This window comes from Mustelus asterias, chromosome 17, assembly GCF_964213995.1.
Source record: "Mustelus asterias chromosome 17, sMusAst1.hap1.1, whole genome shotgun sequence".
Taxonomy (NCBI): Eukaryota; Metazoa; Chordata; class Chondrichthyes; order Carcharhiniformes; family Triakidae; genus Mustelus; species Mustelus asterias.
The window spans coordinates 61,727,058-61,743,681 of NC_135817.1; the positions used below are offsets into that span (position 1 = coordinate 61,727,058).

The window sequence follows — 16,624 nt, forward strand, 5'->3', positions numbered from 1 at the left end:
CATTGGATTTGACAGTGTGAGGATTTCCTTGGTTACCATGCTTCTGACTCTGTCCAGTCTCCTGTGTAGAATAGCCACTTCAATTAATCACTGTATGGCAACTGGAGCTCTGACATCCATGGAACTGAACTGAAAAATATTTTGAAGCCTTCAATGGAGGGCAAGAGAAAACTAGAACTGGAAGGAAAAGACGCCCTGCATTTCTTAATCAATAGAGTAGCAGTACAATGAGGAGAAGTTACAACTTTGCAAAAATCTTAAGGTATCTCATGGTGCCAGTAGAAGATAAAGCCGCAGAGACATGTTTGCATTTACAGTTTCATTAATGTGGTCAGTGCTTTGTATCTTGCCACAGTATAAATGAGAGAAAGTTTCCAGAACACAAGTGGAAATGACTGTACGATACACAAGTCGCACTACAAATTTTCAGGTAGTCTAGTGTGAAGATGTTAAAGTAGCCCTCCATGACCCCGCACCACCACCATCCCCGACTAACTGGAAATGATGACTGCTGCTTAGTTGCATGTACGCAGATTTTCATGGACTTGCATGGATTTTCACAGATTTTCATGGAAAGCTCAAGCTTTCTGTGATATCAATATTCAATTAATTTCACCTTTACTGACCCTATGGTTGGATATCTGCATTCCAAAATTCAGATTTCGATGGGCAGGTATTTTCCTCAGAGTGAAACCATTGGAAATATTTTTACCACAAATATAATTTCTACTACGCTTACAGTGAGGTTATGGCACTGAATTGAGGGAATTTTGAGGCTATTCCCACTGTGTGATTGTATTGGGATTTCCAAAAGTAGCTGATATTGGATCCTATTTTAGCTTTACTTGATGGTTTATAGTCTTCCCACATTTAAGAAAAAAAGTAGCTTTTAGTCACACCAAATAGATGTGAGACTGTGTAGCTATTATGTACTTTCCCTCCAGGCTATGGGAGGAAACATAGAACATAGAACATTTCAGCGCAGTACAGGCCCTTCGGCTCTCGATGTTGCACCAACCAGTGGAACCAATCTAAAGCCCCTCTAATCTACACTATTCCAATATCATCCATATGTTTATCCAATAACCATTTGAATGCTCTTAATGTTGACGAATCCACTACTGCTGCAGGCAGGGCATTCCATGCCCTTACTACTCTCTGAGTAAAGAACCTAAATCTAACATCTGTCCTATATCTCTCACCCCTCAATTTAAAGCTATGTTCCCTCGTGCTAGCCATCACCATCCGTGTCCATACTTTGGACACCATTCTCTCATTATAATTCTACCTTGCGTATTTCTCACAATCCGATTCAGCTCACCAGATCAGATGTTTTCTAGTGAATAACATGAAAAACATTCGGACAAATCATAGAAATCATAGAAACGCTACAGTACAGAAAGAGGCCATTCGGCCCATCGAGTCTGCACCGACCACAATCCCACCCAGGCCCTATCCCCATATCCCTACATATTTTACCCACTAATCCCTCTAACCTACGCATCTCAGGACACTAAGGGGCAATTTTAGCATGGCCAATCAACCTAACCCGCACATCTTTGGACTGTGGGAGGAAACCGGAGCACCCGGAGGAAACCCACGCAGACACGAGGAGAATGTGCAAACTCCACACAGACGGTGACCCAAGCCGGGAATCGAACCCAGGTCCCTGGAGCTGTGAAGCAGCAGTGCTAACCACTGTGCTACCGTGTCGCCCAACTAGAAATTTCATTGCAATATGTCACTAGTTTTTAGTATTTCTAGAATAAGATTAGCAATGGAAAGGTTCAAGATTCTGAGGATTTTTTTATTATTACAATTTAGACTTCTATAGGCATATGAATAGTAAAAGGGTGATAAAACGAGTAGTGGGGGCCTCTTAGGGGATTTACACAGCGGCAGGAGACATGGCCGAGGTATTGAATGAGTAACCAAAAGAGAAAATGCTGGAAACTCTCAGCAGGCCTGGCACTATCTGTAAGGAGAGAAAAGAGCTGATGTTTTGAGTCCAGATGACCCTTTGTCAAAAGCTTTTATCCAGTATTAAATGAGTACTTTGTCTCATTTGGTAAAAATAGTGCTACCTATGTTATAGTGAAAGCGGAGGTCTTTGAGACACCAGATAGGCCAAAATTAATTTTTTAAAAAGAGCTATTAGATCAGCTGACTATATTACGTGGATATGTTACAAGGACCGGATGAGATGCGTCCAAGATTTTGAGGGAAGTAAGAGTGGAAGTACATAGCCATTAGCCATAATCTTCCAATCCTCCTTCGATGCAGGAGTGGTGACACAGGACTAGAGAATTGCAAATGTTACACCCTTGTTCAGAAAAGGGTGCAAGGAAAAGGCCAGCAACTATAGGTCAGTCAGTTTGACCTCCATGGTAAGAAAGCTTTTTATAATGACAAAATGATATGTGACAAAATTAGCAGTCACTTGAATAAATGTGGATTAATTAAGGAAGGCTAGCATGGATTTGTTAAAGGCAAATTGTTTTTAATTTTATTAACTTTTCATGTGAGGTTACAGAGAGGATTATGGAGGTAGTGTAGATCATTGCTGTACATTGACTTTCATAAGGTGTTTGGCAAAGTGCAAATCACAGGCTTGTCAACAAAGTCAAAGCCCATGGAATAAAAAAAATGAGTGTGGAATCAAAGTTGACTGAATGATAGAAAACAGTAGTGGCGAATGTTTTTTTTTAGACTGGAGGAGGATATACAGTCGGGTTCCCCAGGGGCCAATGTTAGGATCTCTGATTTTCTCTGTCTATACTAATGTGGTCTATATTAATGAATCTAACTTTGAGTGTACAGGACAAATTTTGAAGTTATGCCAAGTACCTCAGCCAACCATATGATTGTTGATAGTATGGTGATATCTTATTCTTCCAACAAGTCCGGACGTTGCCTCCCTTCTTGGCTTTGTTTCCCTGTTGCCTGGTAACGGCAGACGTTACCGTGAGGTCAAAATGGACATTCCACCGACTCACTACCAAGTTGAATAGACATGTGTTCCTGCGTCCAGAGGCATATCTATCCTTGTGTCTGGACAGTAAATGCATTTATTCATTAATGTTGCAAAATATGTTCCCTCATAGGAATCCTCCCGATAAGGCTGCTACTGACTAACATGTTCCCAGACCTCTGGTTTAAACTTTTGACATTTACCACCATGCCGTTCAGTAACTTTGTTTCGCTAAAGTGAACAATATGTTTAAAATACATTTAAAATATCAGCATATGTTTTGCAATAATAACTACTTGTTTTGATTCTCTTACTGCATTCACATATGTATAAACTGTTTCATTTTAGCTTGTCTTAAGAATCATTTAACTCCTTACTGATCTCCTGTCCTCTGAAAGACTCCCTCTGCCTATAAATCTTATTAGCTGGTTAAGAATCCCCTTCATCAGTACCCAAACAGGCACCGGAGTGTGGTGACTAGGGGATTTTCACAGTAACTTCATTGCAGTGTTAATGTAAGCTAATGTGACTAATGAATAAATACATCAGCCTGTCCTTTTAATTATTTGTTACACAACGCTGTTAATATTTATTTCATTTAAGTGTGATCAAGCCATTTGCACTGACACTAAAAATGTAAGAATTTATTAAACGTCTTGCCTTGTCTTATTTTGCAGCAGCCTGATCTATAAGTTTGGAAGAACAGAGGATCTTTGGGCATAAACTCTGCCCATCTCAGCACTGACTCAGGACATTCTGCACACGAACGATAACTGCAAATACACACTGCTTTGTATTGTTGGCCAAATATTAATTCAAGTTGGTTTTAGATAAAATGTATTAAAGATAATTTCCAAAAACTCATCTTTTTATTTTATGAACATTTTAATATTTTGTATTCTGATACTGCTTTGTGAATAATAGTTATATTGAGTCATATAAACAGAAGATGATGCACTGTTTGGGCTGATCACTGTCTTATGACCGCTACTCTGTTAAATTCATTGGAAAAATATGGATAATATATCAAATGTATGTTGCTACTAATATTGTTGCTACAATTACTGCTGCTTTGTATTTTTTAAAATCATTCTATGCTCCCGCCTAAAGCGTTCTAAACTTGTAAACCTTTGTGCTAAATATTTGTAGGATTTCGTTGTTCTGTTTAACTCTTAAATTTTAAGCGCATTTATCCCACAGTCCAAAGATGTGCGGGTTAAGTGGATTGGCAATGCTAAATTGTCCCTTCGTGACAGGGGGACTAGCTAGGGTAAATGCATGGGGTTACAGGTATAGGGCCTGGGTGGGATTGTGGTTGTGCAAACTCGATGGGCCGAATGGCCTCCTTCTGCACTGTAGGATTCTATGATTCATTGCTGTTGAATCAGAATGTTTGCTCCAACTCTTTTTAGATGTCTGAGGGACTGCCATGAATAAATTGTTTTTTTCTTTGAACACTATTTATGAAATAAATGTCGTGAATGGCATATTTTCTTGTGTTCTTGCTCAACAAAATAAACTAATTCTGTTGAAAGGCTGGAGAGAATGAGCCATTTGGAAACTCCATGTAGCTCTCTTAAAACAATTGATTTTCTTTGTAATTTTATCAACAGCTCTCTTCATATGACAGCTTTTTTTCTAAAGGCTAATTTTGCAGATGTCACGAGACCTCAGCCTGTCATCCTTTGCAGAGAACATCTGGTGCCTGTACTAAATGAATGAATGAGTGCTCAATCACCGAGAAATATGGAACTATAAAAGGGAACCAACATGAAAACAGGAGTTAGCTGCTCAGCACCCAAGCCTATTCCATCATTCAGTTCCATCACGGCTGATCTGTAACTCAACTGCATTACCTGCCCATATCTCACCTAATAAAAATAAAACAAAATCATTCTCAGAGCTTTCGGTTGACCCAGTATTCATGGCCTTTGAGAAAGGAATCCTGGATTTCCACTCCTTTGTGTGAAATGGTGTTTCCTAGTTTCACATCTGGATAGCTTGGCTGTTGTAGCTGCTTGCTCTGGATTTCCCTGCAAGAGAGAATAGCTCTTCTGTATTGTCAAATTAATTTTTAATTTGAGCATTTCATTGAAATCATTCTTAAACCTTCTAAACTTAAAATAATAAACCTTGTCTTCATAGCTTAACTTTTAAGACTCAGGCAAATCCACAATACACTCTCTCCAAGACTAATATCCTTTTTGGAGCAGTGCTGCAGATGGAGTCTCTGTACAGTTGTACAATCATTTTTCACTTGAATTCTAGCCCCTCGAGATAAAGGCCAGCATGTAATCGTTTTGTGTGATTTGGATTCTCGGAAGTGAACTCACATTTTTCTCCATTGCTCATCTGCCAGTGTTTCTCACCAACGCATCAGCTGTCCATTTATAACACCCCACTCCCATCTACACAGCATACCTCTAACTTTGTCATCTACAACCTTGGATGGCCAACTTGCTAGTGCTTTCCATAAGTCATTGTTTAACATGGGGAAAAGCAAAGGCTCCGATACAGATTCATGGGGAACACTACATGACATGCTCTGCCTTTCAGAGAATGAATACTTCATCCCTATTTTCCCTATGACTTTTTTTTTTAGATACTCTTTTTCACCTCGTTACTGCCTGTGTATCTTTTTATAGCTATTCTGAATGTCCACTTTATCTTGCACTTGTGTAATCTTTTAGCTTGATGCTATCCCTTGCTGCGTTTGTTGACTGTGACTGAAGCTATTATTGGAATTTTGCCTTTTAGAGCAATGGACTGGTCTTGTCTTGTACCAAGAACATCTTTGAATGCTTGGTACACTTTGTAAGTTAACCCATTAACTGCTCAGCCCAATTAATTGTGCTCAGTTTATTTCTAATATTTATTTCTTGAAGTTTGCCATACTTGAATTCTAAACTTTGGAAACTTGTTTCAAGTTCGAGTCTCTGGATCCCCGATTTACCATGAGATTGAATTTTTATCAAATTTTTGTGTATTTATTGAAAATATTCACTGCAAAGCTCTTAAGTCGTTGACACTCCTGAAAATTAGGATGCCGGTGCGGTTTACAACAGATTCATGGGTGTAAAAGTGAGTATAGTCCCCAGGGGAGGGGGACATGACATGGCAAGGCAGTGCCCTGGCAATGCTACTGGCACAGGTTGGCACCATGCCAGTAACAACTTGTGGCAGGGGGCAGTGCCAAAGACAGACTCCAGTAGGAACCTCATGGGGGCAACGGGGATTCATTTAGATGTGGAGATGGGAGCAGGGGATGCTGGCGATGGCCGTTTGGAGGAGGGAGGGTGTGTGCTTCCAGTGATGGCTGTGTGGTTTGGGGATAAGGGGTCTAATGTTGGGGGGGGGGGGGGGGGGCGGCGAAGGTGTGTGCTGGCACTGACTGCTGGAGAGTTGGGGGACAAATGCCAGCTCTGAGAGGGAGGGAATGGGGGGAGAATGCTGGTTCTGATCAGGGGTGTGGAGGGTGAATGTTGGCTCCAATGGGCAGGGGTGAATTCCAGCTCTGATCATTGTGGGGAGGGAGGGAGCAGGTTTTAGTTTTGATCAGGGCACCCTTTAAACATAGTGCCCTGATGTCAGCGCAGCCGGGCTTTGCTGGTGTGTTGAGGCCCTGCCCCGCTACATGACGGCATGAAACATACCCAGCTTTTTTTGTGACAGTGTGGTAGGATCTGGAGAGAAGCATGCCATTTTTCTCACTGGAGCCAACACTCCCCCATTGTCTTAAGTTATGCCCTGGTTTTCTTTCAGGAATTTCTCTTCATGTTTATATAGTTGATGTCAGCTAAAATTCAAGTTTCATTCCAACATCGGATGGAGTAACATTTTGAACAAGAGAAAATTGTTTTCCCATTCCCATGAGGTGTCTTACCTGGCTCGAGAATATATAGCCCTGTTTCCCCTTCTCTTAACAGGAATTCATCCAGATTAGTTCAAAGTTTGCTATTTTATTTATTTCAACACTCCACTGGTAGATTTGTTCTTTTATTGTTACTGAAAAAAATGTTGTCTAAATTTCCTTGAGTTTCATGGCACGAAGGGAGATATTTCAGGCCATCAATTTTTGTTGGTTCTACACTCAGTCCTAAACTGGTGTGGAGTTTTCATATGTATACTGGCAATACTGAGCTCTGCTGCTTGCAACCATTCAATTCTATGTGATGCACCTATTCTAATATAAGGACTTAGGCCAAGGAGCAAATCTTATGCAAAACACTAGTTAGACCTCAGCTGGAGATTTGCTTACAGTTCTGGGCGCCATACTATAGGAATCATTGAATCTATACAGTGCAGAAGGAGGCCATTTCATCTAGCGAGTCTACACTGACAACAATCCTACCCAGGCCCTATCCCCATAGTTCCAAGTGTTTACCCTGCTAATTCCCCCCCTGACAGTAAGGGACAATTTGCGTGGCCAATCAACCTATCTTTGGATTGTGGGAGGAGACAGGAGCACCTGGAGAAAATCCACACACACAGGCGGAGAATGTGCAAACTCCACATATTCATCCAAGGCCAGAATTGAACTCGGGTCCCTGGCGCTGTGAGGCTGCAGTGCTAAACGCGATGCCACTGTGCCGACCAGGAATAATGTGAACTACTGGGGAGAGGGCAGAAGAGATTTACAAGAATGGTTCCAGGGATGAAAAAGTACAGTTACGAGAATAGATTGGAGAAGTTGGGACTGTTTTCCATTGGAGAGAAGCAGGCAAAGAAGAGATTTGATGGAAATGTGGCTAAGTCAAGTTCAATTGAGGCATTCAAGAGGACATTAGATGATTATGTGGATAGAAACAATGTGCAAGAGTATGGAGAAAAGTGTGGTGCTAAGTCATAATGCTCATTTGGAGAGCCAGTGCAGACATAATAGGCCGAATGATCTCTGCTCCATAACAATTCTGTGAATCAAAATCTGTATCCTCTTTATATCTCTCATCACCCTTGTTGGCTGCTCAGTCATCCTGAACTAGATAGCATGCATCTGTGTCTGATTTGATTCTGAACTAAACTTCAAATCCTATATCTTATCCATTACTAATACTGCTTACTTGCATTTTGCTGACAGCTCCAAACCCTGTTTTTATTTTGCTCTCTGACAGCTGAAATCCTAAATCATGTTTAATATCATGACCCAACTTCTCTAATATTTTTCATTCTGGTAGGTTTGATGAGCTCCATGCTCCACAGTCTCCAACTTATCAAATATTTCATTGCTCACACCATGAAGAAGGGAAAAGGTTAATGTTTTTTTGTACTCAATGTATTTTGTACCTAAAAGGTTGAACGTTGTACCTGGAATGTATCACAAACATAACCCTTCCTTATGGCTAGTCTCCCCTTTGTTTATATTGCTCCTGGTAGTAGTATAAGCCATTTGTTCATGTCTTTCATCTTTTACTTTTAGTATAAGCCATTTGTTCATGGTTCCCTCGCTTGTTTATATCATTCTGATAAAACAGACAGTTAAATATAGATGTTAGGTGGTAAGTCTTTCTTTCCCATAGGCTTGTCTATGATTTAAACAAAGGAAGCAGCTACCAAATGGTAGAGTGCGAGAATGGCCATTTGAAGGAGGACTCCCACTGGGACAGCTGCAATCATACTCAGTCACTTCAAAGGAAAAGCTGCAGGAAGAGCAGGGGACCAGAGGTGGCACCTTGGCTTCGACTACCAGGAGAATTGTGCTTTATGACCCAAGGATATCAGATAGTCTCGAACCATGATCCAGAGACTATCAGAAGCTGTTAAAGGAACTATAATTTACGATCAAGGACTGTTAACTGGACTTTGCTTTATGGCTTGTATTGGAAACCCTGATGTATAAATATCCACGCTTCTTGTGTTCAGAGAGAACTTTGGCTTCCACTTTCAAGGGGTCAGGTTCTCCCTCAAGCTTGTGAGAATAAAACCTGACTGTATTTTGCCTCATACCAGCCTCAAGAGGTATATTTACCGACGTCACACCATATCTGACATTATGCCTCATTCATTAATCACCCAGTTCTAGCTGAATTTCAAGACTTTCCTGTTCTTTCTCACATTTAATTCAAAATTGTTCACCTCATAATCTTGAATGTCCTTGTGCACCCCACTTCAGCAAGTCTTATCATTGAGAATCATAGAATGGTTACACTGTAGGAGTGCCACGGTGACACAGTGGTTAGCACTGCTGCCTCACAGCGCCGGGGACCCGGGTTCCATTCCCAGCTTGGGTCACTGTCTGTGTGGAGTTTGCACATTCTCCTCGTGTCTGCATGGGTTTCCTCCGGGTGCCCCGGTTTCCTCCCACAGTCCGTAGATGTGCAGGTTAGGCAGATTGGCCATGCTAAAATTGCCCCTTAGTGTCAGGGGGACTAGCTAGGGTAGGGCCTGGGTGGGATTGTGGTTGATGCAGACTCGATGGGCCAAAGGCCTCCTTCTGTACTGTAGAGATTCTACGATTCAGCCTGTTTTGTCCATGCTGGTTTGCTGAAAGAGCAATTCACTTTGTGCCACTCCCCTCCTTCCTGCAACCCCGGAAGTTTTTTCCTCCTCAGATAGTTAGGCAATTCTCTTTTGAAAGGCACGATTGAACCTTATTTCATCACATTGCAGAATACATTCCAGATCCTCTTCAGTCGCAGCTTAAAAAAAGTTTTCCCTCAATGCCTCCATTGCTTCTTTTGGCAATCATCTTAAAGCGGTGCCTTTTGGTCCCATCAATGGGAACAGTTTTTCTCTGTCTATCCACTTTTATATCAAATCCACTTTCAACCTTCTCTTCAAGGAGAACAGTCCCAGCTTCTCCAATCGATCAGCGTAGCTCAGGTTTCTCATCCCGGAACTTTTCTTGCGTACTTTTTCTACAAATCTCTAAACTTCACCTTCACATCCTTCCGCAAGTGTGAAGCCAGAACTGGGCATAATACTCCAGCTGAGGTTGTACTGGTGTTTCATACAAGCTTATCATAATTTTATTTTTGTACTCCATGCACCTATTGATAAAGCACAGGATCTTTTATTAACTGCTTTCTCAACCTGCTTTGCCACCTTCAATGATTATGTTCACACAAACTCCCTCATATCCCTCTGTTCCTGCATCCTCTTTAGAATTGTCTTCTTTATTTTGTTTGCCTTTCCCAGTTCTTCCTGTCAAAATGAATCACTGCACGCTTCTCTATATGAAATTTAATCTGCCACTCATCCACCTAGCCCACAAACCTGTTTATGTCCTTTTGAAGCAGAACACGATCTTCCTCACAGTTCACAATACGTTCAAACTTCATGCCATCTGCAAATTTTGAAATTGTGTCCTGTATATTAAAGTCTAATATATATCAGGAAGAACAGGGTCCTAACACCACCCTTGGGGAATCCCACAATCAACCTTCCTTTTGTCCAAAAAATAACTGTTCACCAATACTTTGTATTCCCTGTCACTGAGCCAATTTTGTATCCATGTTGCTACTGTACATTTTATTCCATGAACTCTAGCTTTGCTCACAGGTTATTTCTGCAGCACTTCATCAATGCCTCTAGGATATGTATGTACCACATTACCCATCTACCTTCTCCATTACCTCATTACCTACAGGCAGGACGATGGCACAGTGGTTAGCATTGCTGCCTCACAGCTCCAGGGACCTGGGTTCGATTCCTGGCTTGGGTGACTGTCTGTGTGGAGTTTTCACGTTCTCCCCGTGTCTGTGTGGGTTTCCTCCAGGTGCTCCGGTTTCCTCCCACCAGCCAAAGATGTGCGGGTTATGTTGATTGGCCATGCTAAATTGCCCCTTAGTGTCCCGGGATGCGTAGGTTAGAGGGGGTTAGCAGGGTGGATATGTGGAGTTAGGGGAAGAGGACCTAGGTGGGATTGTTGTCGGTGCAGACTTGATTGAATGGTCTCCTTCTGCACCGTAGGGTTTCTATGGTTTCATCAAAAACTCAAGCAAGTTTGCAAAACACAATTTGCCCTTAACAAATCCATATTGCTTTTCTTAATTAACCCACTTTTGCCCAAATGACTATTAATTTTGTCCTGAATTAGAGATTCTAAAAACTTCTTTTGAAAAACAATTTTGAAAAACCTGAAGGTCGATAAGTCCCCTGGGCCAGATGAGATATATCCTAGGATTCTTTGGGAGGCAAGGGATGAGATTGCAGAGCTTTTGGCTTTGATCTTTGGGTCCTCACTGTCCACGGGGATAGTGCCAGAGGACAGGAGAGTGGCGAATGTTGTTCCTCTGTTCAAGAAAGGAAATAGGAATGACCCTGGTAATTACAGGCCGGTTAGTCTTACTTCAGTGGTCGGTAAGTTAATGGAAAAGGTCCTGAGGGATAGGATTTACGACCATTTAGAAAGATGCAGCTTAATCCGGGATAGTCAACATGGATTCGTGAAGGGTAAGTCGTGCCTCACAAATTTGATTGAATTTTTTGAGGAGGTAACTAAGTGTGTCGATGAAGGTAGAGCAGTTAATGTCATATACATGGATTTTAGTAAGGCGTTTGATAAGGTCCCCCATGGTCGGTTCATGAAGAAAGTAAGGAGGTGTGGGATAGAGGGAAATTTGGCCGATTGGATAAGTAACTGGCTATCTCATAGAAATCAGAGGGTGGTGGTGGATGGAAAATTTTCAAACTGGAGACCAGTTACCAGCGGTGTACCACAAGGATCAGTGCTGGGTCCTCTGCTATTGGTGATTTTTATAAATGACTTGGAGGAGGTGGCTGAAGGGTGGATCAGTAAATTTGCTGATGACACCAAGATTGGTGGAGGAGTGGATGAGGTGGAGGGCTGTTGTAGGCTGCAAAGAGATATTGATAGGATGCAGAGCTGGGCCGAAAAATGGCAGATGGAGTTTAACCCTGATAAGTACGAGGTGATTCATTTTGGTAGGACAAATTTGAATGCGGATTACAGGGTCAAAGGTAGGGTTCTGAGGAATGCGGAGGAACAGAGAGATCTTGGAGTTCATATCCACAGATCTCTGAAGATTGCCTCTCAAGTGGATAGAGCTGTGAAGAACGCCTATAGTGTGTTAACGTTTATTAACAGGGGGTTTGAGTTTAAGAGCCGTGGGTTATGCTGCAACTGTACAGGACCTTGGTGAGACCACATTTGGAATATTGTGTGCAGTTCTGGTCACCTCACTAGAAGAAGGATGTGGAAGCAGTGGAAAGAGTGCAAAGGAGATTTACCAGGATGCTGCCTGGTTTGGAGGGTAGGTCTTATGAGGAAAGGTTGAGGGAGCTAGGGCTTTTCTCTTTAGAGCGGAGGAGGTTGAGAGGCGACTTAATAGAGGTTTATAAGATGATGAGGGGGATAGATAGAGTGGACGTTCAGAGACTATTTCCTCGGGTGGATGTAGCTGTAGCTGTTACTAGGGGGCATAACTATAAGGTTCGTGGAGGAAGATAAAGGAGGGATGTCCGAGGTAGGTTCTTTATTCAGAGACTGGGTGGGGTGTGGAATGGACTGCCTGCTGTGATAGTGGAGTCGGACACTTTAGGAACTTTCAAGCGGTTATTGGATAGGCACATGGAACACATTAGAATGATAGGGAGTGGGATAGCTTGATCTTGGTTTCGGAAAAGGTTCAGCACAACATTATGGGCCGAAGGGCCTGTTCTGTGCTGTACTGTTCTATATTCTATGTTCTCTGTCACCAAGGTTAAATTGACAGCCTGTTGTTGGGCAGTGTAGATGTTTCCCTTACGGGATAAATTTGAACTAAGGGATGCTGTTTAAAAATAAAGGGGTTTCCTATTTAAGATGTGGAGATGCCAGCATTGGACTGGGGTAAACACAGTAAGCGTAAACGGGTAAACGTTCTCCAAGGCGTCCTTCACGACACACGACAACGCAGTGTCACTGAGCAGAAACTGATAGCCAAGTTCGGCACACATGAGGACGGCCTCAACCGGGATCTTGGGTTCACATCACGCTATCTGTAACCCCCACGACTTGCCTGGGCTTGCAAAATCTCACTAACTGTCCTGTCTGGAGACAACACACATCTCTTTAACCTGTGCTTAACCCTCTCTCCACTCACATTGTCTGTACCTTTAAGACTTGATTACCTGTAAAGACTCGCATTCCAACCATTATTTTGTAAATTGAGTTTGTGTCTTTGTGTCCTGTTTGTGAACAGAATTCCGACTTACCTGATGAAGGAGCAGTGCTCCGAAAGCTAGTGGCTTTTGGACTTTAACCTGGTGTTGTGAAACTTCTTACTGCGTTTTCCTATTTAAGTCAGAGATGAAGCAAATTTCTTTTTCTCTCAATTAGTCTTCCCCAGAGAGCAGTGGAGGCAGGGCCATTGAATATTTTTAAGGCTGAGTTTGATAGATTCTTGACTGACAAGGGGATCAAAGGAGGTAAACAGAAAAGGAGAGTTAAGAGCACAATCAGATCAGCCATGATCTTATCAGACAGATTCAAGGCCTACTCCTGCTCTTAATTTGTATGTATGTTCGTAACAAGCATTGTGCACAGGTCATGTTCTTGGCACCTCTGGAGCCTTGCGAGTGAACAAGCAAATTAGGAGCAGTCCTCGAGCCTGCTCCGCCATTCAATAAGATCAGGGCTGATCTAATTGTAATCTCAACCCCACATTCCTGCCTACCCCCAATAATCTTTCGCCCCCTTATTAATCTGCCTTAAAATATTTAAATATTCTGCTTCCACTGTCCTTTGAGGAAGAGAGTTCCAGAAACACATGACCCTCTGAAAGAAAAAGTTTTTCTCAACTGTCTCAAGTGAGAAACCCTTTATTTTTAAACAGTGATCCCCTGGTTCTAGATTCTCTGACAAGAGGAAACATCTGCTCCATATCCACCATGTCAATATCCCTCAGGAAAGGTTTTAATCAGGTCACCTCTTCTAAATTCTAGTGGATAAAAACCTAACCTTTCCAACCTTTCTCCATAAGATAACCCACTCATTCCTGGTATTAGCCACATAGACCTCTGGATTGCTTCTAATGGATAGACATCTTTCCTTAGATAAGGAGACCAGTTCTGTGTCCAATACTCCAGATGTGGTCTCACCAGTGCCCTGTATAAATAAAGTATAACTTACCTGCTTTTGTAATCAATCCCCCTCACTATAAATGATAACATTCTATTTGCTTTCCTAATTATTTGCTGTACCTGTATACCAGCCTTCTGTAATTCATGCACTGGGACACCCAGGTCTCGCTGCATTTCAGTGCACTGCAATCTCTCACCATTTAGATAAGCTTCTCTGTTACTTTTTCTGTCAAAATGGACTATTTCACATTTGCCTACGTTATATTCCATTTGCCAAATCTTTGCCCAATCACTTTGCCAATCTATGTCCCTTTGTATATATCTACATATATCCTTAAATCCTCTTCACAGTTTACTTTCCTATTTATCTTTGATTCATCTGCAAATTTTGCAACCACATCTTCAGTCCATTCATCCAAGTCATTTATATAAATAATAAAAAGTTAATACCTTGGAACTTGTGTCACTAATTTCAAGTTCCAAGACGTTGTATTTGGGGGGGGTGGGGCAGGGGTGGTACCCCAAAGATGCACTGGGAAACCCACCCTAGAAGCTTTTGATTTGATTTATCATTGTCACATGTATTAGTATACAGTGAAAAGTATTGTTTCTTGTGACGCTATACAGAGCATACTGTTCATTAATACCAATTCTCTGTTTCTTGTTAGCCAGCCAATCTTCAATCCACGCCAATATGTTACCCCTACACTGCAAACGTTTAATAACCTTTGATGTGGCTCCTTATCAAATGCCTTCTGGAAATCTAAGAACAGTAGATCCACCGGTTCCCCACTATCCACAGCACATGGGACCCATTCTCAGAACTCCAGTAAATTGGCTAAACATGATTTCCCTTTCACAAAACCATGTTGACTCTGCCTAATTGCCTTGAAATTTCCAAATGCCCTACAACATTTTTAATAATGGCTTCTAACTTTTTCCCCATGACAAATGACTAACTGACCTGCAGTTTTCTGCTTTCTGTCTCCCTCCCTTTTTGAATAACATATTTAAATATTTGAATACAATCTAGTCGAACCTTGCCTGAATCTAGAGAATTTTGGAAAATTAAAACCAATGCATCAATTATCTCATCTCATCACTTCTTTCAAGAGCTTAAGAACAAAGAACAAAGAAAATTACAGCGCAGGAGCAGGCCCTTCGGCTCTCCAAGCCTGCACCGACCTGCTACCTGACTTAACTAAAACCCCCTACCCTTTCGGGGACCATATCCCTCTATTCCCATCCTATTCATGTATTTGTCAAGACGCCCCTTAAAAGTCATTATCATATCTGCTAAAGGTACCTGAACTTAAGGTGAAGTTCATTCAGATCCAGAGATTTGTTAGACCGTAGACCCAACAATTTGCCTGAAACAACTTCCCGGGATTTTTTACTCATTCGTGGGACATGGGCGTCACTGGCTGGCCAGCATTTGTTGCCCATCCCTAGTTGCCCTTAGAGGGCAATTGAGAGTCAACCACATTGCTGTGGCTCTGGAGTCACATGTAGGCCAGACCAGGTAAGGATGGCAGATTTCCTTCCCTAAAGAACATTAGTGAACTGAATAACATTCTATTAGCTTTTCCCTCCCATTTGCTGATTTGATGCTACTTGTGTCCTCCATAGCAAAGACTGAAGAAAATACCTGTTTAATTCATCTGCCATTGCCCTGTTTTTCAATGTCAATTCCCCAAGCGCACTTTCTATTGAAACAATGCATATTCCAACGTCAAACACCATTTTGTTGGTTCTTCAAATGTTTCTGAAACCTCGCTGACCTTCTAGAAGCAGATCCTGGTCGAGATGCTGCATTGAGTGATTCAGAAGGATTCTGATGAAAACATTGCCAGCAATGGAGGGGAGGGAGTTTCCTTTATGATTGTTGAAAGATTGTTGAGCTCCTTTCTGCCTGTATAGTTGGATAATCTTTGTATTCTTGTGAGACGATTTCTTGCTCCCACATAGGCGGGAAGAGTTGTGAGTCTCTTCACCAGGCATGCACTTCCAGCCTTGTAGATCTCAGCTGGGATAGCATCAGCTTTTGGAACTTGTGTCACTAATTTCAAGTTCCAAGACGTTGTATTTGGGGAGGTGGGGCAGGGGTGGTACCCCAAAGATGGCACTGGGAAACCCACCCTAGAAGCTTTTGATTTGATTTGATTTATTATTGTCACATGTACTAGCATACAATGAAAAGTATTGTTTCTTGTGACGCTATACAGAGCATACTGTTCATAGAGAAGGGAAGGGGAGAGTGCAGAATGCAGTGTTACAGTTATAGCTAGGGTGTAGAGAAAGATCACCTTAGTGCAAGGTAAGTCCATTCAAAAGTCTGATGGCAGCAGGGAAGAAGCTGTTCTTGAGTCAATTGGTACGTGACCTCAGACTTTTGTATCTTTTTCCCGAAGAAGATGGAAAAGAGAATGTCCGGGGTGCATGGGGTCCTTAATTATGCTGGCTACTTTGCCGAGGCAGCGGGAAGTGTAGACAGAGTCAATGGATGGGAGGCTGGTTTGCGTGATGGATTGGGCTACATTCACAACCTTTTGTAGTTCCTTGTGGTCTTGGGCAGAGCAGGTGCCTTACCAAGTTGTGATACAACCAGAAAGAATGGTTTCTATGGTGCAT

The 16,624-nt window shown here is 42.0% G+C and overlaps 1 protein-coding gene across 4 annotated transcripts in view; it reads left to right on the forward strand.

Annotated features, from left to right (window-relative positions):
• The window catches only part of LOC144506546 (transmembrane protein 50B-like), a 70,106-nt gene extending 61,196 nt beyond the window's left edge, over positions 1 to 8,910 (forward strand). For 2 of the 4 annotated variants that reach the window (XM_078232807.1, XM_078232808.1), the window contains exon 7: positions 3,649 to 4,874. In XM_078232807.1, coding sequence (XP_078088933.1) covers positions 3,649 to 3,694 — 46 coding nt within the window. In that variant the 3' untranslated portion in view covers positions 3,695 to 4,874. Of the gene's footprint in view, positions 1 to 3,648; positions 4,875 to 7,282 lie in introns of those variants that run through there. The other 2 variants (XR_013499922.1, XR_013499923.1) reach the window with 2 other exon arrangements.
• Positions 8,911 to 16,624: the final 7,714 nt, after the last annotated feature.